Below are 26,493 nucleotides of genomic sequence, written 5' to 3'. Positions count from 1 at the left end.
TAAGAAAACTTGGACACCTGAGTCTCTCAGTAGGTTAGGCATCCAACTCTTACTTTCAGCTCAGGGTCCTGGGATTGAGCCTTGTGTCAGGCTCTGCGTGGGGCTAAATCAGCTCGAGGGCTCTCTCTCTCTGCCCCACTCATGTGCTTTCTCTCTTAAAGAAATATATCTTTAGGGGAGCCTGGGTGGCTCAGTGGGTTAAGCGTCTGCCTTTGGCTCAGGTCATGATCTCAGGGTCCTGGGATAGAGCCCCTCATCAGGCTCTCTGCTCAGTGGGGAGCCTGCTTCCCTTCCTCTCTCTCTGCCTGCCTCTCTGCCTACTTGTGATCTCTGTCAAATAAATAAAAATCTCAAAAAAAAAAAAAAGAGTATACCTTTAAACAAAACAAAAAGAAACCCAATTAAATTTCACTACATTTCTCTCATGGAGATGTTCCTCAAATTGAGAGAATAACCATGGCTTTATCTAGTATAAATTCAAAGTAAACCAGATTCAGACCTTTCTTTCCAGTGGAAACCTACCAAAAAAAACAAAATAAGGAAGTCATTAAACTTTTCATAAACTATAATAAATACCAAAATCATTTTCCAGCAGGTGTTTTAATAATAATAATGGTTCAAGTAATAGATGATGATTCAAATAAATGGTTCAAATACTATAGCCTACTTAGAGCTTATTATTGTGGAGTAATGTAAAAAAACCCCACCAATTTGAATCTCAAATGCTATAGAACATTTTTTCTCAACAAATGCAGATGTACTATAATTATATAATATAAATATAATAAACTAGAAATAGGGGCCCCTGAGTGGCTCAGTGGGTTAAGCATCTGCTTTCAGCTCAGGTTATGATCCCAGGTCCTGGGATCAAGCCCCTTATCAGATTGCTTGCTCAGCAGAGAGCCTGCTTCTCCTTCTTCCTCTGCCGCTCCTCCTGCTTGTGCACTGTCACATAAAGAAATAAAATCTTTTTTTTTTTTAAATATTTTATTTATTTTATTTGACAGAGATTACAAGTAGGCAAGAGGCAGGCAGAGAGAGAGGAGAGAGTAGGAAGCAGGCTCCCTGCAGAGCAGAAAGCCCGATGTGGGGCTCGATCCCAGAACCCTGGGATCATGACCTGAGCTGAAGGCAGAGGCTTTAACCCTCTGAGCCACCCAGGTGCCCCAGAAATAAAATCTTAAAAAAAAAAAAAAAAAAAGCTAAAAATGTCTGTTTTTAATTTCCCAGTATTACAGAAAACCTGAAATTATATATAGTAATGAATATACATAGTGAAATTAAGTACCTTCCTTTTTCAATCACAAGTCTTTTTTTCTTTTTTTTTTTTAAAAGATTTTATTTATTTATTTGACAGACAGAGATCACAAGAAGGCAGAGAGACAGGCAGAGAGAGAGGAGGAAGCAGGCTCCCCACTGAGTGGAGAGCCCTTTGTGGGGCTCAATCCCAGGACCCTGGGATCATGACCTGAGCTGAAAGCAGAGGCTTTAACCCACTGAGCCACCCAGATGCCCCACAAGTCTATTTCTTAGTTCAGTTAAAAATAAGACTTTTGCAGGGGCACCTGGGTGGCTCAGTGGGTTAAGGTCATGATCTCAGGGTCCTGGGATCGGGTCCCGCATCGGGCTCTCTGCTCAGCAGGGAGCCTGCTTCCTCCTCTCTCTCTGCTTGCCTCTCTGCCTACTTGTGTTCTCTCTCTGTCTAATGAATAAAAAATAAAATCTTAAAAAAAAAAAAAACTTCTTTAAAAAAAAATAAGACTTTTGTGAAAAAATTATTAATCCAATAAAAATACTATCCAACTCAATTTTTTATTTATATAAATGTACATTTTTAATTTACCATGTTTAATTTACCTGAATTTGCCTGTTCAGTAAAACTTTTTTTAAATTTTATTTTATTTATTATTATTATTTTTTAAAAGATTTTATTTATTTATTTGACAGAGAGAAATCACAAGTAGACGGAGAGGCAGGCAGAGAGGGAGGGAATCAGGCTCCCCGCCGAGCACAGAGCTCGATGCGGGACTCGATCCCAGGACCCTGAGATCATGACCTGAGCCAAAGGCAGCGGCCCAACCCACTGAGCCACCCAGGCGCCCCAAAACTTTTTTTTTTTAAATAAAGATTTTTATTTATTTAATTTATTTATTTACTTGACAGAGAGAGGGAGGGATCACAAGTAGGCAGAGAGGCAGGCAGAGAGAGAGGCAGTGAAGCAGGCTCCCTGCAGCCCCGATGTGGGGCTCGATCCAAGGACTCTGAGATCATGATCTGAGCCAAAGGCAGAGGATTAACAGGCACCCCAAAACTTTTTTTTAAAAGACATTATTTATTTATTTGATATTTAGAGATCACAAGTAGGCAGAGAGGCAGGCAAAGAGAGAGGAGGAAGCAGGCTCCCTGCTGAGCAGAGAGCCAGAGGCGGGGCTCGATGCCAGGACCCTGAGACCATGAGCTGAGCCGAAGGCAGAGGCTTAACCCACTGAGTCACCCACACGCCCCAAACTTTTTTGTGTTTTTAAAGAGTTATTTTAGAGAGAGTGCGCATGGAAGCAGGAGGAGGGCAGAGGGAGAGGGATTGAGAATTCCTACCAAGTGTGGAGCCCAATGCAGCACTTGATCTCACAGCTTTGAGATTGTAAACTGGACCCTTAACTGACTGAGCCACCCAGGCACCCCAGCAAAATTTCTTTATAACCTCAAAATCAGTACTTTTGTGTGGCCATTTACTGAGAGTTACAGAACAGCAGAAATTTTTAGGTGCCTGATATGAATGCTCTCAGACTGAATAAGGTTGAAAATTTGCCTTCTTATTTCAGCTTTCACAGACTTTGGATCTACTGAGTATCACATGCTATTCTTTTTTTCTTTTTAGTGGTAATTTTACTGTTTAAAAAATGGCCCCCAAGAAAAGTGCTTAAGCCATGCACATTACCCAGTGTTTTTAAAGCACAAGCAGTCTATGTGCTATGCTTTCAAGAGAAATTACATTATAGATAGGGACTGTTTAAGAATGATTTACAGGTCTAGGGCACCTGGGTGGCTCACTCAGGCATCTGACTCTTGATTTCAGAGCACATCTTGATCTCCTGATCCGAGTCATGAGTTTAAGCCCTGCAATGGGACTTTAAAAAAAAAAAAGTGGATTTGGCACTGAGTTCAATGTTAATCAGTAACATTTGACAAATGAAGAGCTTTAAACAGAAGCACAAATAAAGTTATGTACTGATTGGTACACGAAAATGTGAGTAGACGCTTACAGGCTCCTAACCCAGCATTTCCTAAGGAATAAAAGGCTCAATGTTCCTTAACTGTTCCCTGTGACTCTATATACTGTTGTACATAGTAAGAACTGACTGCAAAAATGTGACAAAGTATAAGACTGATTAATTTAGGATTTTTAAAAGTACCAACACTTTATTTTCTTTTTTCTAAATTCATAAAGGGTAAGCAGTAAATTATTAAAAAAAAAAGATTTTATTTATTTATTTGAGAGAGAAAGCATGAGCACGGAGGCAGGGAGAGGGAAAAGCAGATTCCCTCCTGAGCTGGGAACCAGAAATAGGTTGATCCCAGTACCCTGAAATCATGGCCTAAGCTGAAGGCAGATGCTTAACCTGAGCCATCCAGACTCCCCAAAGAGTAAATAATTTTAAGCACTAAGATGCGATGTCTGAAATGCTGGATTCAGTATCATGCCAATATATGTTATACAAATAATTAATTTTAAGGTATAATGTTTAAGAACAAAAAAGTAACAAAAAACCCCACAAAAGACAAATTCTTCTTAAATCAAATTCTATTTGTGAATTCAGCAAAATAATTTCTATAAAACAAAACAGCAAAATATTTAAATAGTATAGGACAGGCTGTATTGCAGGATATTTGGTTTTTAGACAGGTTTCAAAATATTACACACATTCAAAAGTTACCAATTCTTTTTTAAATATGGTATTAACTCATGAGTTATAGAATCCCGAAACAAATGTTTATTCTAAAATAGTACTTCAGAATTAAATTAACTAACCAGAAGTTATGCTTTCTAATTAAATACCACAACTTAAGAGTTTTGGAATGGAAAAGGAAATGGGACAATTCTTGCTTTCAAGTAGAATTGTGACTGACTAGAAAACCAGCCAGATATCTAGGTACAATGGTACTTCAAAATATTGTAGGATTCTGATGATGTCCACCCTCACTGGGCTTCTGTAAAAGTATCACCTAATAAACTCTATTGTAAAACAAACAAGCACACAAAAAACAGTCATCTATTATGCTCCATACATTCTGGGGTAGCAAAAGCTTGCATATTCTTTTTCATTTTTTTAAAAATTCCTATAACCAATACTTACACATTCTTTTTCCCATCAAGAGACTGAACTGTCAAACTTTAAATATAAAGAATATATGAGTAACTGAAAACTACCTCTCTGTCACATTTTTCCTCTTGTTTTGTATGTATGCTACGTGTAAGAAATAAAAACCTCTAGGTAACAAAACTGTCACTTTAGGGGAAACTGCGATCATTCAGGTGATTTTGTCTTCACTGGCTACACAAACTTAGTGTGACGCCATGCTAAATGTTATAGCATCATTATAGCTTTAAACTTATTAACCAGAATAAAAAGGTAATGAAAAATATCCAGACACAATGTTACATCACCAGTTTTTCCACACCATCCATACAATTCGAGGTTACCAAACAGCCTTACATGGCTCTAGTAACTAAGAATTAACAAGAAACCAATGGTGTGACTGTTATGGATGGGCTGTTTTATATTATCTTTTTTGGTTTTATTTTTGGTAAAGGATTTGATCCAATTGCCATGAAGCAGACAATACTGGATGCAGAATGCAGCAACAAAACAAGAAAATTACTTTTCTGTAGAACTGTGACTCTTCATCAAAAAAAAAAAAATTCTCTTGGTTAAGAATTAATAGTCAAACATTAATATACTATATACATCTTTGCCATTTACATATTAGTATCAGCCATTTAATACAAAACATTATACACTTTCCCCTGCAGGTGGCTTATATATATTGACAACAAATTTCTGCAAATGAGACAGTGAATAGACTTTCTACTCCATGCTGAACAGTTTCTCTTGTTTTGAATATCAGCCAGACATAGAAAAAGTTTGGACAGTAAGGCCTGAGTGCATGGTCTTAAGAAAGCAGTTAATGATAGGTATTTCACTGATCCTTCATTTGAGATAAGGATACTTCTTCATTGCTTTCAAAATTTTCTTGTGTGTGTTGGCCAGTTTTCTGATGGTTGTTCAAGTGTTGTGCTGCTGGCCCTGTATATGGCTGTCCATGCACATGATTATTCTGAGAGGGTGAAAGAGAGCATTATGTCAAACTTTTCATATATTAAAGTTAAAATGAAAAATCATAGGATAAAGTTTGTGTAAAAGTAGACATGTATGTTCTAGGGATTTATCTATAAACAATAATGTAGTAGATATAAATTAATCTATATTTCAGTTCTAAAATTCTAAGGAATTTAAGTATGATATAATAAACTGTTTCAAAAAAATGTGCCTTTATGATAAAACTGGATTCTACTTTCACAAGGAAGTATTTTAAAAGTGTTTCTCACCAAATACTTCGCTAACAGAATTGGTGCTCTCACTGTGGTCCACAGACCAGCAGCATCAGTATCAACTGGAAACTTGTCAGAATACAGTCTTATATTCCACCTCTGACGGTCAGATATCCTGGAGTTGGAACTTAGTCACGTGTTTTTAACAAGTGCCTTTACATGATTCTGAGGCATATTAAATTTAAAGACCTCACTTAGTCATGTTTGTGATTTAAACTTAGGACAATCTTTTCTGAAAAATTTCTCCAAATTCTTGTTTTTCAATGAAAGTTGAACTGTTCATGTATATTTCTTACCAGTTATCATTTTTCCCTAATGCCTCATCATCTAGTGAAATCACTCAAATTGATTTTGTACAACATTTTTACTGCAAAGGAATATTGGGGCAAAGGTAACCAAGATATGTTTGTCTTATCGTTTCTTCAATGGTTATTAATTTTCTGTTCATATGAAGGATCACATATTTTTATTACCTATAATAGCACAAGAGTATTACCTAACTGGCAGGAAAAATGCGATAAGGGTAGACTGAAACATGCTGCAACATGACCCCAACTATAACCATTCTCTTTCTCTGATCATTCTGGCAAAGCTATTATGAATAATCCCTTTATTACTTCGTAGTCAGAGATGAAAATTTACAAAACATGTAAGAAAAATAACTAAATTCTCTTTTTTTGGTAAAGTACAAAAATTTACTGAATAAAAACAAAAACAAAAAAACAACCCACTGAAGTCTTACTTACCTGTTGACAATGAGATCCAGATGAATGAAGATACAATGGGGTATCTTCTGGTAGAGATGACTCATGCTCATCTGGAGCATCCTGATCATCTGGCTCCTAATTTTAAATTAAGAGATTAGTAATTTGATTATGCAAACAACTTTAAATTTATTTTAATTACTCTTTGAGAAAAAAGTTTAAAAAATGTTACCAGTTGACTGTTTACCATTTTTTCATTTAAAGCAAATAAAATAACTAACGATTAGAGAAAAAAATTAGATTTTTCCAGGTATATAATTTTTAGAAAATTTCACAGGAATTTCTCTAACAAAGGAGTTACTAAGTTTATTTGATTCTTTAAAAACAAAATCAAGCAACAAAGAACATTAAAGCCAACAAAACTGCAACATAATTTTTTGAAATTAATAAACACTGGCCTATAAATATAAAAAATTACTTTTTTTTCTTCCATTTTTATCTGCTGCCCTTTGGTGGCTTTTTTTACCTCCTCTGGGCAGAGTTCACAAGCTTTTGCAAGAGTCATCCTTGCACTATGTGATCTCTCCAAAAAATAGCCATTTGATGTTTCATTGCTTTGCACTGGAGGAGACCAGTTATTGTAAGCATATTGAGGATTGCCAGTATATGGTCTTCTTTCAAGTTCATCTCCAAGCCATTCCACTGCCCAGGTCCACTTTCTTTTAAGATCTCCATTACCCTTCAAAAGAGGGAAAAAAAAAAAAAAGAAATAATTTAGAACAATTTTCAATGTTAACTTCTAAGTCCAAATTTTCACAATTCTTTTAAAGCAGTTCTTAATTATGTTCAGGTTATTATATGATTTGAGAAAATAATTCTCACCTGTAATATTTGGTAAGCAACAGCACAATTGCTAAAGAGTGCTACCATACATTTTATACACTGGTATGCTCTTTTTTGATAGTGATTCTTAGAGCGCTGAATTGTATCAAACAAACCATCTCGATCATCTGGGATTCCTTTAAGTGCATTATGAATTCTAAAAAAAATCAAATATAAATATTTGTAGTATTTATAGTATTTGGTAGCTAACACTGTGCCATTTATACATATTTTGATGTAATCATCAAATCATTTAACCCTAGAGTTAATTACCTAAGGAATAAACCCATTTAAAAGATGAAAAAACAAGTACAGAATTCAGTTTGCCTACTGTCATAAAGCCAGCAAGGTGGAAAGATGGCTAAAGTCTGACTGAAAAGTCTGAAGTCTTACTCAAATTATTAACCCAGTATTATTTTGCTAACTATAAATTAAATGCATTAGTAATATTAAAATAAGGATTAAAGTTAACTCTATATCTGCAAGACTGCTTCAGTTGAATGTAATTTCAGTTAGACCAAATTACTGAGTCAGAGAATTCTTTTAAAAAGATTTAATTTATTCTAGAGAAATAAAGGAGAGTGTGAGTGCACATGTGCAGGAGGCAGAGGGGCAGATGGAGAGGTAAAGAGAGAACCTCAAACAGACTTCCCACTGGGCATGGAGCCTCACAGAAGGCTTAATCCCACAACCCTGAGACCATAATCTTAGGCAAAATCAGGACCTGGATGCTTAACTGACTGAGCCATCCAGGAGCCCTCCAGATCTTTTTTCCTTTTTTTTTAAAAGACTGCAGAGTCTAGTGACTATGGAAGTGACAAAATTTCACATTTTACAAAATGAACTCGATTTCAAATCATTAGAATATACATATGGCACATAAAGCAATTTTTACTGGCAAGAGTAAACTTGGCTGATTTGCTAATTTTAAACATTTTTTTTTTTTAGGATTTTATTTATTTATCAGAGAGAGAGAGGGGGAGAGAGCGAGCACAGGCAGACAGAATGGCAGGCAGAGGCAGAGGGAGAAGCAGGCTCCCTGCTGAGCAAGGAGCCCGATGTGGGACTCGATCCCAGGATGCTGGGATCATGACCTGAGCCGAAGGCAGCTGCTTAACCAACTGAGCCACCCAGGCGTCCCAGATTTGCTAATTTTAGACTGCACTGCAGTTCTAACCAAGTATCAGCATAACATTTTATACATCCAGTTACTTCTTGTTTTTCTCAAAAGCCAATTTAAAATTATTTGTGGGCAAAATGTGCCTTCTTTCTTTTTTAGGAGGACCTAGAAAGAAAGTCTCTAGAGAAACTCCTTTTCACCATTTACCTTACTTACTTGGAACATCATGATATTCCAAATAAAAAACCAATTTTTTGGTTATGTTTTTATTTATTTTGGTAATCTTTACCCAAAATGTGGGCCTTGAACTCCCTACCCCAACATCAAGAGTTGCATGCTCTTCTGATTGAGCCAGGCAGGCACCTGTTTTGTGCTTTTGTTTTGCAGTATATACGCTTCATAATCTAAATCTTGTTTATCTTGGAAACAATGGTATTATAGTTTATACTCTACTTAATTCTTTAGTTTTAGGTGATAATGAAGTCAGTCGGTATTTTTGCCAACTTATCATTACTACAACTACTTGTTATATACCATTGTAAACCGTGTCGTCTTTACCTGTTCTGTTGCCTATTACTGGTGTGGTACATAGCAGATACTTTGTAATGTAAACTGAATACACTAAATGTTCATTATAATCTCAGTCTTATGTAGAATTTAAGAAACAAACAGATGAACATGTGGGAAAGGAGGAAAAAAAGGAAAAAAAAAGAGAGAGAAAAACAAACCAAGAGACTTAACCACAGAGAACACCTGAGGGTTGCTAGAGGAGGTGTGTAGGGGTAGATAAGTAACTGGGTCATGGGCATTTAGGAGGGCAGGTAGTAGAATGTGCACTAGATATTCTCTGTAAATGATCAATCACTGAAATCTACTTCTGAAACCAGTATTACTGTATGTTAACTAACTAGAATTCAAATAAAATTTAAAAAATAAATTCTCTCATGATACTGAAATAGATATTGAGTAATAAACAAATGTAGGTTGAAACTTCTAAATACTTTTGTCTCATGGTGACTGGTTTTGGTTAATGCCATTTTGACATTAACTGATTTGTCTGAAATCCGTGATGGCTAATTTGATGACAAATTAAAATATTAATTCAAGAAGTCTAGTATTTCTAGTCCCCCTGAAATTCAAGACTGTAATGATTAAGCACTACAAATTTATAAAATAATGTAGGATGCTTGGGCAGGTCAGTCAGTAAAGCGCCTGCCTTTGACTCAGGTCATGGTCCCAGGGTCTTGGGATTGAGTCCCGTATCAGGCTCTTGCTCAGCAGGGAATCTGCTTCTTCCTCACCCTCTGCTGCTCCCCCTGCTTGTGTCTTTCTCTTTTACAAATAAAAAAGTAAAATCTTAAAAAAAAAAAAAGCATTTTCACCTTTTTCTTTTCTAATGGGTGACAATATGCTTGTATTTGTTTCCTTTTAAAATAAACTATTATAAAATAATGCTTTTGCAAGAAAAATGAGCGATACTGGGTAACTAATTCTACATCATAACTTGTGGGCTCCTGGGTGGCTCAGTTGGTTAAGTGTGCTGATTTCAGCTCAGTTCTTGAGCTTAGGCTGGTGAGTTCCACCCCTGTACTGGGCTCCAACTGGGTGTGGAAACTACTTTAGAAAAAAAAAAAAAAATTCCTGTGGGCTTAATTTCATGGCAAAGAACATATAGAGGAATTTGGGGATAAAGACAGAGTAGAATTACTTTAGTTCTAAAAAATTAGCAGTGAGTTAAGCATCTGCCTTTGGCTCAGGTCATGATCTCAGGGTCCTGGGATGGAGCTCCTCATGGGGCTCCTGGCTCAGTGGGGAGTCTGCTTCTCCCTCATCACCCTGCTTATGCTCTCTCTCTCTCTCAATAATAAAAAAAAAAATTACCGCTTTTGACTCTTCATATACTTATAAAAACCACTAACAGACTACGATTACTTTTAGAAACTAAATGTTACCATATAACTAATTAAAGAACAAGTACAGGGGCATCTTGGTGGCGCAGTCAGTTAAACATCCAACTTTTGGTTTGGGCTCAAGTTGTGATCACAGTGGTGAGATCCAGCTGTGTGTGGAGGTCTTCCCTGAGTGCAGAATCTGTTTAAGACTCTCTGCCTCTCCCTAGTACCCCACTGCCCTGCCAACATTCACTAAGATAAATAAATCATTAAAAATGAAATAAAACAATAAAAAAACCTCATGTATAAAATAATCTGGAAATATTTATATGGAGCTTAAATACTTATCAAAAGACTAAGCTAGTTTTCTTTCTTTCTTTTTTCAGATTTTATCTACTTGATAGAAGACAAAGAGAGATGCAACACAAGTAGGGGGAGTGGGAGTGGGAGAAGCAGGCTTCCTGCCAAGCAGGGAGCCCAATGTAGGGCTCTATCCCAGGACCCTAGTATCTCGACCTGAGCGGAAGGCAGATGCTTAATGACTGAGCCACTCAGGTGCCCCCTAAGCTAGTTTTCTTAAAAAAAAGAAAAGAAAAAGAAAAAGAATAAGAAAACATTAAGGAGAAGATAATATTAAGAGTGGAACTGGAACTTTAGGTCAAAACATTAAAAATGAAACAAAATTTTATTTGTTTTAGTTTTTTAAAAAACATTTTATTTATTTGACAGAGAGAGGAGAGAGCACAAACAGGGGGATGGCAGAGGGAGAAGAAGCCAGATGTGGGGCTCTATGCCAGGACATTGAGATGATGATCTGAGCTGAAGGTAGATGCTTAACTGACTGAAGAGCTAGCTGCCCAGGTACCCCTTCATTTTAATTTTTTAATTATTATTTCTTCTTTTTTTAATGAAATTTTTAGTTTTAAGGAATCTCTACTATAGAGCAGCTGTGTGGCTCAGTTGTTAAGCATCTGCCTTCGGCTCAAGTTGTGATCCTGGGGTCCGGGCACTGAGCCCTGCATTGGGCTTCCTGCTTGGCAGATGATCTGCTTCTCCCTCTCCCACTCCCCCTGCTTGCGTTCCCTCTCTTGCTGTGAAACTGTCAAATTAAAAAAAAAAAAAAAAAAAAAAAAAGAAAAAAAAGGAAAAAAAGGAAAAAAAGAAAAAAAAATCTCTACACTGAAATTGGGGCTCAAACTCACAACCTTGACATCAAGAGTCATATGTTCTACAATTGAGCTAGCAAGGCACTCCTAATTTCTTATTGCTTCTAAGATAAAACATTAACAGAGCTTCAAGAAATAAAAGTATATTTGGCAGCTGGTAATTTCAATTATTATTTCTAGAACCTAAAAATTGTGATTATTCTGGTAGCAAAAGTATGTATGCACCTGTGAGTCTGCCAAGAATCTTCAATAAGTAAAATCTGCAAAAGTAAATCCAAATATGGCCGAAGTTCATAGGTGTATGAATATGCAACCTAGAACAAGTAAAAGAAAGTTGAATTACTAATTTAAAGGAATCTAAATCAAGTTATGAACATATGAATGTTTATTTTCCTCTAACCTGCCAGAGAAGTTCACTGAGGACAGTAGAAGAGAACTGAGGATTCTCCCAGCAGCAAAAACGAAGCAATTTGATGGTTTCCTCTGAGTTACTGCAATCTTCGATAATTTTCTTCACATAACTTGTTCTCACGAACAAAATGTCTGCCACATTCTGCTGAATTGGCATTATAGGCTGTGATAAATTAGGATCACCAAAAGGATTGGGAAGAGGGGGATTACCTAGAATAGATCATCATCAGTGAAAAGCCAATTAACTTCTATAAAAAATTATAATACTGATTTTTTTACTTCAAAAACTGACTATAAATTAACTTTCCTAAGTCCAGTAAAATATTCATTAAAATAATCATGTATTCCACGATGGTAAGATCCAAAAAAATGCAAACACTGACAATGAAGACAAAAAATTAAAGTTAAAATTTTTAAGCCAACAATTTCATAACTTAAGGGATTTATCAGAGTAGGTAGTAATTTCTTTTTTTAAAAGATTTTATTTATTTGTCAGAGAGAGAGAGAGAGAGAGACACATAGGCAGACAGAGTGGCAGAGGGAGAAGCAGGCTCCCTATGGAGCAAGGAGCCCGATGCGGGACTTGATCCCAGGATGCTGGGATCACGACCCAAGCCGAAGGCAGCTGCCCAAAATTTTTAAAAATTCTTTTTGAGGGGCGCCTGGGTGGCTCAGTGGGTTAAGCCGCTGCCTTCGGCTCAGGTCATGATCTCGGGGTCCTGGGATCGAGTCCCGCATCGGGCTCTCTGCTCAGCAGGAAGCCTACTTCCTCCTCTTTCTCTCTCTCTGCCTGCCTCTCTGCCTACTTGTGATCTGTCTGTCAAATAAATAAATAAAATCTTTAAAAAAAAAAATTCTTTTTGAACATGTGAAACAGCTTCATGGTTTAAAAAAATAACAAAAGCATCAGCCTTTAGGCTTTAGTTCATTTTTATAAATATTCAGAGATTTAAGTAATACAGAAGTCTATGATTATTGTTATGATATAGAGTAAAAATCTACTTTACCATTGATTGAAGACTGCATTCTTGATGAGACATTGCAACAGCGTATCAGCTGAGACACTACTGAATATAACTTGCCCAATTCAGCATACTGATATTTGATTGGAGGACCTGGTCCTTCATCTAAAGACACTAGCATAAATGTAGCAGGTACACTCAATTTCAGAAGCTGTGTCTTTTCTGCCATGCCTATCAAAATGGGGAGAAGAATACATGTTGGAGAAATAAAAACAAGTAGAATGCAAGTGTTGCACTAATAAAAAGTAATTATCTAATATAGATGCCTATAGTTCTATGGAAGTTCATCTATTCTGTTTAGACTACAGAAATACAAGCAGAATAAAAAAATACATTGATTTAGTTTAATTATTCTAACTGAAATTGTGACTGTGGGATTCCAGTAACACTGAGCTCTAAGGAAATAATACTCTTTGGATCTAGAGACCTGAGATGGCAACTCTCATCATTATAAAGTAAGGTAGGGGCACCTGGTTGGCTTGGTTGGTTATGTTTCTGTCACTGGTTCAGCACTGGTCTTGGCATTTCCGAAACAAGCCACAACAAGCTCTTGAGACTTGTGGGGTCTTGAGATTGAACCCCTCACTGGGCTCCCTGCTTAGCAGGGAGTCTGCTTCTTCCTGTCCCTTTGTCCTTCGCCAATTCCTGCTCATGTTCTCACTCTCTCTCACCAATGAATGAATAAATAAATAATAATTACTTTTTAAGGGTTCATTTATTTATTTGAGCGAGCGAGCGAAAATGCATGTGCACAAGCAGGGAGAGCGGGAGGGGGAGAAGGAGGCTCCCTGCTGAGCAAGGAGCCCGATGAGAGGCTCAGTCCCAGGACCTGGGGATCATGACCTGAGTCAAAGGGAGACACCTAACTGACTGAGGCACTCAGCAGCTCCTAAAAAAAAAATTAATAAAAAAACCAAAGTGAGGTAGTAAAGACAGGAACTAAATTAAATCAGAAATAAGGGGCGCCTGGGTGGCTCAGTGGGTTAAAGCCTCTGCCTTTGGCTCGGGTCATGATCCCAGGGTCCTGGGATCGAGCCCCATGTGGGGCTCTCTGCTCAGCGGGGAGCCTGCTTCCCTTCCTCTCTGTCTGCCTCTCTGTCTACTTGTGGTCTCTGTCTGTCAAATAAATAAATAAATTCTTAAAAAAAAAAAAAGAAATTAAAATTTCTTTTGTAAACTACCATTCTCTTTTCCTTTCTCACGCCAAAAAAAAAAAAAATAAAAATAAATAAAAAAAAAGAAAAGGGGGGGTCCTAAATTTGCTATTTCTACCTCCCTTATTTTTCCAAATCTCATGACCATTTAGTGCCTGTCTCAACCTTTCTTTGAAGGTAAAAACAGTTCTTAATTCCTACATCTCAAAACTCGTTAATTTTGGATTTCCTCTCTCATTTTCTTTCTACCTCTCTTTTTTTTGCTATTTCTTTATCTTACGTGTGGTTTCTTCTTTCTAGCTATGAAGACTGTGTTTCTCTAAAGTTCCCATTCTCCTAACCCTAGTTACTTTTCTTGTGATTAAGTCTACAGTATTAGATACATTCACTTAAATGATTTAAAATTTGGATATACACATCTCACTATTCACTGAACAACTTCATTTAAGTGTGGAACATACTTTTAATCTTCCCAAATGGGTTCCTCTTCCTATGTTTCCTCTCAGTAATGGCACCACTACTCTCTCACTTCAAGTGATATCTTGGTCTTTTTCTTAAAAAAAAAAAAAATTTTTTTTTTTTCAAGTAATCTCTACACCCGTGTGAGGCTTGAACCCGAGATCAAGAGTCTCAATGGTCTACTACTGAATGAGCTAGTAATCAGTACAATCTTTCTAAGGCAAATATTAATAAATAAGCCTCCCTTATACCCCAGGAATATGTTCCAAGACCTCCAAGACCTGATCTATATATATATAACTGTGTTTTTCACCCATACTCACATACTTTGTAAATTACATATGATAAGGGATTAACAACAATAACACAGAACAATTTTAACAACACACTGATGGAAAGTTATGTGGTTCTTTCTCTCAAAATACCTTACTCTACTTACCATTCTTCTTGTGATGATGTGAGATGATAAAATGCCTGTGTGAATGATGTTGTGATATAATGTTACATTATCACTGACCTTCTGTCAGTACCTCAAGGGGAGGATCATACACATCTAGACCACAGTGCATATAATTGAAACCACAGATGGAAACCATAGAGAAGGGGGGCGGTGGGGGGACTATTGCTGTGCTGTAACGGTTCTCAATGCCCTCATGATAAACTAAAAACTTTTTCTCACAACCTGTCAAAACACTATGTGTTAGAGCATCTTGCTAATTCCTTCTTGTATATCATATCTTTCACCAATTCAATTCATACTGAGTAACTTTCAGTAACTTATTTGTCCAATAAACCATTCATTTCGTTTACTAACAAATTCCCATATTACTTACTCCAGCAAGCCCTTCTTACTCTCTAAGTGTAGTTCAGATATGCCGTGAATGTGTATGATAGCACTTGCATTTTCCCTTGTATCACAATATTTTATATTCCATTAAAATTCTTTTTGTTTTATTAAAATATTTTATTTATTTGACAGAGTGAGAGAGATCACAAATAGGCAGAGAGGCAAAAGCTGGCTCTCCACTGAGCAGGGAGCCCAATGCGGGGCTGGATCCCAGGGCCCTGAGACCATGACCTGAGCCGAAGGCAGAGGCTTAACCCACTGAGCCACCCAGGTGCCCCATCTCATTAAAATTCTTTATGCCATAACTGTATTCCCAGGACCAAAAAGAGAGGTTCACAAAGTTTTATGTGAAATTCAAAAATCCTGAAAAACCTAGTTTATTTTCTTTTTTTAAATAATGCTGGTGTTGGAATGCCTGGATAGCTCAGTAGGGTAAGCATCTGCCTTTGGCTCAGGTCATGATGCCAGGGTCCTGGGATTGAGTCCCACATCAGGCTCCTGCTCAGCAGGGTACCTGCTTTTCCCCTATTTGTGACCTTTCTCTCTGGCAAATAAATCAATCTTTGGGAAAAAAAATAATGTTCATGTCACAACACATTTTTTGGTGAAGGCTGCCTGGTTTTAACTGTTATGATACTCCCCAGCCACTGTAACACAATGAATATTTATTACTGAAATATTCAGATGTTTGATTAGGGGGTGCTGCTGCAGACCTTACTGAGAAGGTCAAAGAATCTATGGCTTAAGGAGGGCACATCCTGCATGGAGCACTGGGTGTTACATGTGAACAATGAATGAATCATGGAACACTACATCAAAAACTAATGACCTACTGTATGGTGACCAATGTAACACAATTAAAAAAAGAAATTATGGGAGAAATGGTTTAGGGAGAAATATGAAATAAAGTGAAAATTTTCATGGAAAAGGAAAGAATCTATGGCATATGCAATGTTTCACCTTTATAAAATCCAAAATATGTATTTTTTAAAATCTTTTTTAAAAAAGATTTTTATTTATTTATTTGACAGACAGAGATCACAAGTAGGCAGAAAGGCAGGCAGGGAGAGAGGGAGAAGCAGGCTCCCCGCCGAGCAGAGAGCTCGATGTGGGGCTCGATCCCAGGACCCTGGGATCACGACCTGAGCCAAAGGTCTAGAGGCTTTAACCCACCGAGCCACCCAGGTGCCCCCAAGGATTTAATATTAAGATTTATCAATGCATAATTATTTACGGCTATATAAATTACCAATAAATTCTACTATGGACCAATAAATGATTTGTAAATAAACAATAACTGAAATGAAAAAACGAAAATTATAGGTATGCCTAGGTGGCTCTGTTGCTTAAGCCTCTGACTCTTGATTTTGGCTTAGGCCCTGATTTCAGGATCATGGGACTGAGCCCCTCGTCAGGTTTTGCACTGGAGCTAGCTTAAGATTCTGTATCCCTCTTTCCTTGCCCCCCTCCCAACCACACATGCTTTCATGTGCACTCTTAAAAAAAACAAGAACAAAAACAAAAACCTACAAAATATCATTACTGTGAATGTTTAAATTTAATAGTTTTGCATTAAAAATATGAATAAAAATAAGGATAATCTCCTCCACAAAACTTGGCAGCTCTTTCTGCCCATGTATCCTGTCCCTGTGCTATAATAAAAGTTATCTTTTTGCACCAGAAAAACAAAAACAATGTGTGCTTGTTTGTGTGATACCCTCTTCCCTCTTAACTATAAGATTCCCAGAATCTCAATTAGAGATACGTAAGGAAAAGGATAATACACTACAGAAACAACAGGGAAAAAAGAGAACAAAAGTAAAGTTTTCTATTAAGTAATTAGTAGTGACTATTAGTTAAGTTCATACAGATTATACTTTACAAAGAGGAATGATTGGATAAACAATTTAACCTCGGATACAAAATATGTGTAATTAAAATGATCTCTGGGTGTGCCTGGGTGGCTCAGTTGGTTAAGCATCTCCTTTGGCTCAGGTCATGATCCCAGGGTCCTGGGATGGAGTCCCACATCGGGCTCCCTGCTCAGCTTCTCCCTCTGTCTCCTGATGCCCCTTACACCTCATACTCTTGCTGTTTTTCAAATAAATAAAACCTTTAAAAATAAATAAATAAAATGAACTCTGAATCAATTCCTCATGAACTTCTACCCAAATATATATTAATATTATAAAATTTTCAACTAAACTACATCTCAAAACATTAGTAATCCTGAGCTATCGGGGCATCAAAATCTGAATCACTGATGTTTAAACTTGTAATGTAAATGTAAGAAATTTACTCTTCCTAACCTCTTTTTTTTTTTTTTGTAAAAGATTTTATTTATTTATTTGATAGAGATCACAAGTAGGCAGAGAGGCAGGCAGAGAGAGGAGGAGGCAGGCTCCCTGCTGAGCAGAGAGCCCGATGTGGGGCTCGATCCCAGGACCCATGAATTATCATGACGTGAACTGAAGGCAGAGGCTTTAACCCACTGAGCCACCCAGGTACCCTCTTCCTAAACTCTTAATAAACAATAATTTATAAGAATATTAAAAATTTTAGAAAATTTCTTATGTATATTCTCTTTTTTTTTTTTTTTTAAGATTTTATTTATTTATTTGACAGAGAGAGACCACAAGTAGGCAGAGAGACAGAGAGGAGGAAGCAGGCTCCCTGCTGAGCAGAGAGCCCGATGCGGGACTCGATCCCAGGACCCTGAGATCACGACCCGAGCCGAAGGCAGTGGCTTAACCCACTGAGCCACCCAGGCACCCTCTTATGTATATTCTTGACTATCCATCCATTCAGAAAACAGTGACTAAGAACTATTGTGCAAAAAACCCCTATTACTAAGATGTTATACTCTAGTTGTGGTGGGCATGACTAAAAAAACTTAAAAATCTAATCAAAACACAATAGAATAATAAGCCTAACAAAAAAATACAGCTTAACATTTTAAGTAAGCACTCTGGAACAACTAAAAAGAAATGAACATGAGAAAAACATATTTTGAAGCTACTGATTTCAACAGAAATTAATAACTTATGTACATTTTCACTGCCTTCAATTTATTTTAACAAAAACACATATATATAATGCAACTAACTTTTTTTTTTTGCAACTAACTTCTTTAATAAGTGATTCTTTTTATTTTCCTTAAAGATTTTATTTGAGGGAGAGAGTGTGTGAGAGAGAGAGAGCATTGAGGGGGAAAGGTCAAGGGTCAGAAGGAGAAGCAGACTCCCTGCCGAGCAGGGAGCCCAATAGGGACTTGATCCTAGGACTTTAGGATCATGACCTGAGCTGAAGGCAGTCGCTTAACCAACTGAGCCACACAGGCGCCCCATAGGAAGTGATTCCTACACCTGACAAGTGTCATGTGACTGGGATCCTTCAGAAAATGGAATTTTGATCTGTATCATATGGGATATAGCGTGTGAAACAAGTTTTTTTAAAAACCAGCATTAGGAGATAAAAATATGAGCAAATCCAAGATGAAAATTCCCATTAAAAAGTGATTAACAGGGGTGCCTGGGTGGCTCAGTGGGTTAAGCCGCTGCCTTCGGCTCAGGTCATGATCTCAGGGTCCTGGGATCGAGTCCCACATCGGGCTCTCTGCTCGGCAGGGAGTCTGCTTCCTCCTCTCTCTCTCTCTGCCTGCCTCTCTGCCTACTTGTGATCTCTCTGTGTCAAATAAATAAATAAAATCTTAAAAAAAAAAAAAAAAAAGTGATTAACAATGGGGCGCCTGGGTGGCTCAGAGGGTTAAGCCTCTGCCTTCGGCTCAGGTCATGATCTCAGGGTCCTGGGATCGAGCCCCGCATCGGGCTCTCTGCTGAGCAGGGAGCCTGCTTTCCCTCCTCTCTCTCCTCTGCCTGCCTCTCTGCCTACTTATGATCTCTGTTTGTCAAAAAAATAAATAAAATCTTTAAAAAATATATTAAAAAAAAAAATGATTAACAAAAACTCTGTAATGGACTTTAACTACATAAATATGGACTACTGCTTCTGTTTCAGAAGAAATTAGATCTCATCACTGCATTAAAATACATTCATCACTTAGTACTAAATGTGAAATAATACATTATATGGAATTAAAAAGAATTCTTACCTAAATTGGCATACATTACAAACAGATTGAAATATTGTTGTAAATGACGGCCGTGCTCTGAAACTTCTCTTCTGAGGAGATTTAATACTGCTCTTAGTAAGTGATCACTCAAGCTTAAGTTATCACATGCCTGTGAAGAATAAAATATTTTATTAGCAACCAGATGGAGAAAAGGATACTTCCCATATGTATGTTTGCATTAGGGGTATGTTCATATATATGACTGCATTAGGCAGGAATATCAGGAAGGAAATTACTAAAAACAATTGCTTTCGAGAAATGGAAGAGATGGAAATTTCATTGTAGATGTTTAACTGTTTTAACTGTAAAAAAATAAAATCCATGTGTACAGTTTTATGCTAAATAGGCATATTTAGCCCATTATAAATAGGCAAATTTAGCCATTATAAAAGTAAACCCTTCCTGAATATATGTTATCTTGAATACTTACTACATAACTGCTAGTAACTGAATAAACGGGAAGAAATTTTCCTTATATTCTGAAAGCACCCAATAATCATACCCACTGCTGTGAAGTAATTTTAATAAACTCAATAATTTACACATGGCTGTATATATATGGTATACACGTAAAACAAACACATATATTTAGTGATTTTATCTTGCAGGGAAAAAGAATTTACTTGTATTTCACTGTTATAGAAAAGCTTTCAATTACCTGACCAGTAAGCCCAGGAGATGTAAATGATGAAGGACAAGGCCCATCTTGCAAAGAAAAATGTGCAATAAATACTATAAGTTTTGCAAATGCACCCCTCACTTCTGCACTAGGGCACTCAAGGAGATATTCAGAGAAGCGATTTGAAACATTAAAAAGAACATTATGAGCAAACCAAAACCGCACATTTTTGCTATGACGGAGTAGAATGCACAGCGCATCATACCTAAAACAGAAAAATATATGAATATCAACTTCTATTAATGTGCTTCTGTTCTGATTTCTATAGTGAACCAACAAACTTCTATGAATCAAATAAAAAAGAAAGTTCTCTACAATTAATGGTCATGGTTGGTTCTAGGTACAGTATCAGAATTGATATAGTCCTATAGTCACAAAATGAATTAAATGAGAACTTGTGCGGATGCGCATGTATTTTCAAATCCCCTCCTGATGGGAGTGATCTTCTATTCTGAGAGATGCTGAAAATAGCTGTTAGATAAGGTATTATAATGTCCTCCATACTTTTACAATTAGAAACTTAAGACAGTAAACACTTAAAAAAATTCCATACTGGGGTGCCTGTGTGGCTCAGTGGGTTAAGCCTCAGCCTTCGGTGCAGGTCATGATCTCAGGGTCCTGGGATGGAGCCCCACATCGGTCTCTCTGCTCATCAGGGAGCCTGCTCCTCCCCACCCTCCTGGCCTGCTGCTCTGCCCTACTTGTGATCTCTTGCTCAGTCAGATGAATAAATAAAATCTTAAAAAAAAAAAGGGGGCGCTTGGGTGGTCAGTGGGTTAAAGCCTCTGCCTTTGGCTCCAGTCATAATCCCAGCGTCCTGGGATCGAGCCCCACACTGGGCTCTCTGCTGAGCAGGGAGCCTGCTTCTCTGCCTACTTGTGATCTCTGTCTGTCAAATAAATAAATAAAATCTTAAAAAAAAAAAATCTTCCAAATTTTAAAATTTAAGTCAAAATTCCATCTAGATAAAGCTTAAAACTTTCATGATGAAACAGTAAAGATAAAACTTAATAGAAATAGGAGTCATTTTTTTGAATAGAATGCATACTAAGACTAAGCGATTTTAATACTTTCAACACTACCACCAAATTTTTATTCTATGTTTGAAATAAGATTCTCATGGCTAGGGAAAAAAAAAGCAGTTCAGCATAATATGAATAAAATTCAAAGCCATGTACCAATCACTGGCAGGGCCACGGACAATTTTCTTGGTGTGAAATCCAGTGGTAAAGAGGAATCTAGCTGCAAGCTGAATACTAATCATAGTGATTTCTTCTGCTTCAGGCAACAAGTGATCTTGTCCTTTAAAAAACATACATATAAACAAACAAAGAAGCCCAATGTTAAAAAAGATCTTAGCTAAAAGTAATCTTTGGTTTCTATCTTAGCACTTCACAAAACCATGTTTCAAACTCTTGTTTGAGTTAAATTATGAATAAAAGCTCATCTATGTTTCTAGATACTGAGTGTCACTACTCAAAAATACAGGGCTCTTTAACACTTGACTTCAACATAATGAATTAAAAGTGCTGACATTGAGACACCTGGCAGTTAAGCATCTGCCTTTGGCTTGGGTCATGATCCCAGAGTTTTGGAATCGAGTCCCACATGGGGCTCCTTGGTTTGTGGGAAGTCTGCTTCACCTTCTGCCTATTCTGCCTGTCCTGCCTGCCATTCCCTTCGCTTATGCTCTCTCATTCTGTCACTCTCTGACAAATACAAAAACAGAAATCTTCAATTTTAAATCTTTAAAATAAAATGAGGCTAATCATTTTCTGAAGAAAAAAGGAAAAAGAAATCTGAAGGGAACTGAAAAAAACCTTCAGAAAACTGAAGGAAAATATCAATATGCATTTATGGCTGAAAAAAAAATCCTGTAAGTGAAATAAAAATTATTCTTTATTGATAAAAAGCTAAATTCCAGAAACTTACCTGGAGCAGGGCTTAGATAAATACCATTACATGTAAGAAGTTTTTTCACAAACTGAAAATACTCTAAACTGTACTGCATTCGGTTATGCATGAATTGCACATTTTGTTTTCGAACACTTCTCTCAATGGCTGGTGACATAATTTGATGGGGTCTTGTGATAGTTAGCTCTGATATATATCTTATCATCTCATCATCTTGGTCTATTGTGTCCATTCGTTCATAAAAAAGTATATAAGCATTCCACCATCTTTTCTGGCGCCTGTATGACATTCGCTTCATCATATGATCAAATACTTCTCCCATGTACTCTCCACCGAAACACTGATTTTTCATTTCTTCATCATCATCCATTTTACATTCTGTTACATCTCCATCATCAAATTTATACCAGCGATTTCTCTCACCATCTTTACCATTCCTCTGAATGATGTAAGAATAATAATGTCCTCCACTTGCTTGACCACTGTGTACAAGCACACCCACAAGTCTGTATTTCGTGCTTCCTGTTGTCTCACTTTCAGACTGCTCATTCTGTTGTATCAAGTGCTTGTCTGGGTTTACATTATTTTCTTCCAGTTTTGTAACACCTGGTACTGTGTAAGGTTCCATGTCTAGCTCTCGTGGAAATTCAAAATAATCATTGAATTTAATTGCACACTCTCTTTCCCAGTCATAGTCAAATCGTTTCAATTGTATAGCAAGAACAGGAGGCAACTTTTTAATTAGCAAGCGCTTTACTGTATCAACCTACAATAAACAGTGAATATAAACAGGTGCTTTTATAACCCAAATAAAACATAAAAAATTTAAAGATTTATTCAGAAATAGAGAAGTACATGAAAATGAATACAATCAAAATCATTTTGTTACTACTTTTTCAAAACATTTATACTGTCTAAAAATATGTAATTACTGTCTTATGTGACACAGAAATTAATGACTACATGTTTCCATACTCTATCTGATCATGTTACTTTTCTGATGTTTATTTCTATGCTAATGAACAGAACCTGCTGTGAACAAACTTAAGAAATATTGTACATAATAACAGCCTCTAATACATATGGCACTTATGGTCACATAACACTTTAAATGCTGCACACATATTAACATATTTAATTCTGTTCTGAAAAGGTCCTACCTCAAGGTCCATAGTTGAAAATATGAGGAGAAAGAGTGGTAGGATATGTAAAAAACAGACTGCCTCAGAGGAAACTGACATCTGTAGGTAGCAGATAATATTGAGGGTTTAGAGATCATGATCTAAATGGTGCTTAATGTCAGAATAATACAGGTAGTTAGGGGATGAGAGTAGGGTTCAGAAAAATATTTCTGTAATATCCACCTCCAGAGACATGTTATCATTCCATTCCTAACCGTTTGAGTTGCTAGAATAAAATTAATTGGCTGGGTTGAAAAAATGAAATCTGGTGTTTAAAAAACTGCAAGTGGTTATGAAAATCTGATGTAACTAAATAAAATGAGCGATTTTAAACATGAAGAGTAACCTGAACTATAAAAGAACAGTATTTTCTATTATCAGCCCTTCTAGTTTGAGGAATTCAACAGCAACTGTGACATCTAAAATAAATTATCCAATGAAATGGTTTTAAGTCCACTGGTTGTATTTTCTCTCAATAGTTTACCTGACAAATCTTAAGTAAGTTATTGTAACTGCCTCTCTGCTATGACCGTAACAAAGCAGAACTAGAAGAGTGGTGGATTTTGATGCTGAACACAAGCAACTCTGACATCTTCCAGTTCTGTTAAACGTTATTACTGATTTTTAAAATCAGATAGTACTTACCTTTTTATCACATTTTTCACATCGATATGCATTTGCACCTTCCAATAAATCTCCTTTGATATACTGTTCCAAAGAATCAAGAAGGTTTTGGTGATTTCTAATATCTACATTCAGAGTTGTAAAAGACTCTTCACACTCGTATCTAAAGATATTATTTTAAGAGACAAAAGGATTTATTCCTTAGGTTTCTAGTTATCCTTTAGTTGTAAATTTGATGCAAAATGTATTTTTAGTCTCTATTATATCGTGTCAAATGCATTAGTCAGACAATTATTAATAATCTTGTAGTTATCTTTTTATTTTTTTGAAGATTTTATTTATTTGAGACTGAGAAAGAGAACATGAGAAGGGGAAGTGGGGCAGAGGGAGATGAAGGGCAGACTCCCAGCTGAGCAGGGAGCCCGAGGGAGAACTTGATCCCAGGACTGAGAGATCCAGACCTGAGCCAAAGGCAGAGGCTTTAACCCACTGAGCCACCCAGGCACCCCAAAAGTTTTAATTTTTAAAAGTCATCTCTATTCTGAATGTGGGGCCCAATCTCATTATCTGAAGATCAAGAAATTCATGCTCTACTGCCTACGCCAGGAAAGTGACCCTGTGTTGGACACTTTTTTTTTTAAAAAGATTTTATTTATTTATTTATTTATTTATTTATTTATTTGAGATAGAGAGTAAGAGAGAGAACATGAGCAGGGTGAGTAGCAGGGAGAGGGAGAAGCAGACCCCTTGCTGATGAGGGAGCCCAATGTGGGGCTTGATCCTAAGACTCTGGGATCATGACCTGAGCCGAAGGCAGCCGCTTGCTTCACTGACTGAGTCACCCAGACATCCCTCTTAAAATTCTTTATACGTATTATTGTTTATCATTACCTTCATAAAAAAAGTGCTAAGAAAAATAACTCTGTTAGGCATATCCATTCCTATTTCACAGATAAGGAACTGGAGAAGTGGGAGGGGGCCTTTCAAAGAGATTAATATGGTATACTTTATGAGGAAGAGTTGTGATTTGAAGTTAGGCCTGTCTGACCTCACTGGTTAAGTTCTTTATATTCTTTCATACTGCTTGCTACCTATGTTATGTGTTCTAGTAATCTGTGAGAGCATGTAGAGCCTGCTTAAGATTCTCCCCCCGTGGGGCGCCTGGATGGCTCAGTGGGTTAAAGCCCCTGCCTTCGGCTTGGGTCATGATCTCAGGGTCCTGGGATTGAGCCCCACATCGGGCTCTCTGCTCAGTGGGGAGTCTGCTTCCCTTCCTCTCTGCCTACTTGTGATCTCTCTCTCTGTCAAATAAATAAAATCTTAAAAAAAAAAAAAAAAAAAAAAAAAAAAAAGATTCTCCCCCCGTGAGGCGCCCCGGGAGTTAGTCAGTTAAGGCTTTGGCTTATACTAAAACTGGAGAAATAAAAATCTTAATTAGTACTTACCTATGGGGGCAGCCTTGGCAAATTTTCTGATCAGCGAAGGAACCGCCCAGGACTTGACTTAGTATAGCTGGATGTCCTAAAGCTTTTAAAGCTTCATCTAAACTATCCACCAAAGAATTAAAAAACTCTAAGGCATCATGTTGTTCCCGAAGGTTAACAGGTTCACCCCAAAGCCTGAGGAAAAAAAAAAAACCCAGAATAAAGTTCAGTTTAAAGTTTAATATAATAAATAATATAATAAACCTATTTATATAATACTATATTATATAAATAAATATAATAGTTACTATGCTCCCAGACTATCCATATTTTACCTTTCATAACCACTACAAAAATGTAAGAAATGTAAGCTAAACCTTTATTCATATCAGAAGGGAAATAAAGCAGTAAACATTATCTACTGAGCAGCAACGGCAATGACAATGGAAGTGAAGTTTGCAGTAAAAACTATACTCTAATGTCAAAGAATTGCCATGAAATTATGGACAGCAGGCTTTAGAAATGGTGTCCTCAAAAAAGAAAAAAAAAAAAAAAAGAATGGTTTCTTCTATATGGAACAGTGTATTTGGGCATTTTGAATTCAAGTAAAGAGCATTAACATAAGAAGGAAAACCCATTCTTATATGGTTATTTTAAGTAACAACTACTACTTTACTGCCTTGACATTTAGTTCTTAAATCTTCCATGCCATATTGGAAAGTTCACAGCAATTTATTCTTAAAGTTATTTCTCCAAATGAAAAAAGAAAAGCTCTGTCCTGTTTCTAGAGAATTTCTAGTAATCCGAATGAATTTATGATTTAGTCCAGGTGTGCCTGGCTGGCTGAGTCAGTAGAGCATGCAACTCCTGCTCTGAGGGTTGTGAGTTTGAGCCCCTCATTATTAGTAGTTTACTTAAAACAAAGTTAAAAAAATAAAAATAAAGTTAGGCCAACAGATCCTGTGAAGACAAAATACCAAGTGTCTGAACAAAAAATGAGAACTGTTGTTGTTAATATCAGGTTATGATGGATGGTACTGGTATCATTTAGTGGTTACAGAATAATAATATACATAAGGGAATAAAATATATTCATTTTCAGCAAAACATGGTAAAATGTTAAAATCTGGTAAGAAGGTTTATTATCTTTTGTGTGTGGTGTGCTTTTACAATTAAAAACTAGTTGCTAGACAATAACATGCAATCTTTTTGGAGCAGAATATGTATGCTGCCAAATGCAGACAGTTGTGTAATGACCAGCAAAATCAATA

At 36.7% G+C, this 26,493-nt stretch overlaps 1 protein-coding gene across 2 annotated transcripts in view; it reads right to left on the bottom strand.

The window, feature by feature from the left end:
* Positions 1-3,972: 3,972 nt before the first annotated feature.
* The window catches only part of LOC116583895 (probable ubiquitin carboxyl-terminal hydrolase FAF-X), a 138,436-nt gene continuing 115,915 nt past the window's right edge, over positions 3,973-26,493 (bottom strand). The window contains exons 33-45 of one of the 2 annotated variants that reach the window (XM_032331881.1): positions 25,244-25,417; positions 23,820-23,961; positions 22,012-22,759; positions 21,258-21,381; positions 20,059-20,284; positions 19,380-19,509; positions 12,794-12,979; positions 11,776-11,996; positions 11,601-11,689; positions 7,198-7,354; positions 6,794-7,054; positions 6,358-6,453; positions 3,973-5,337 (exon numbers count right to left, since the gene is read on the bottom strand). In XM_032331881.1, coding sequence (XP_032187772.1) covers positions 5,200-5,337; positions 6,358-6,453; positions 6,794-7,054; positions 7,198-7,354; positions 11,601-11,689; positions 11,776-11,996; positions 12,794-12,979; positions 19,380-19,509; positions 20,059-20,284; positions 21,258-21,381; positions 22,012-22,759; positions 23,820-23,961; positions 25,244-25,417 — 2,692 coding nt within the window. In that variant the 3' untranslated portion in view covers positions 3,973-5,199. The remainder of the gene's footprint in view (positions 5,338-6,357; positions 6,454-6,793; positions 7,055-7,197; positions 7,355-11,600; positions 11,690-11,775; positions 11,997-12,793; positions 12,980-19,379; positions 19,510-20,058; positions 20,285-21,257; positions 21,382-22,011; positions 22,760-23,819; positions 23,962-25,243; positions 25,418-26,493) is intronic. The other variant, XM_032331882.1, reaches the window with a different exon arrangement.

Source organism: Mustela erminea, chromosome Y (genome assembly GCF_009829155.1).
Source record: "Mustela erminea isolate mMusErm1 chromosome Y, mMusErm1.Pri, whole genome shotgun sequence".
NCBI classification, from domain to species: Eukaryota; Metazoa; Chordata; class Mammalia; order Carnivora; family Mustelidae; genus Mustela; species Mustela erminea.
This window is presented reverse-complemented; position numbering and strand designations above follow the sequence as displayed.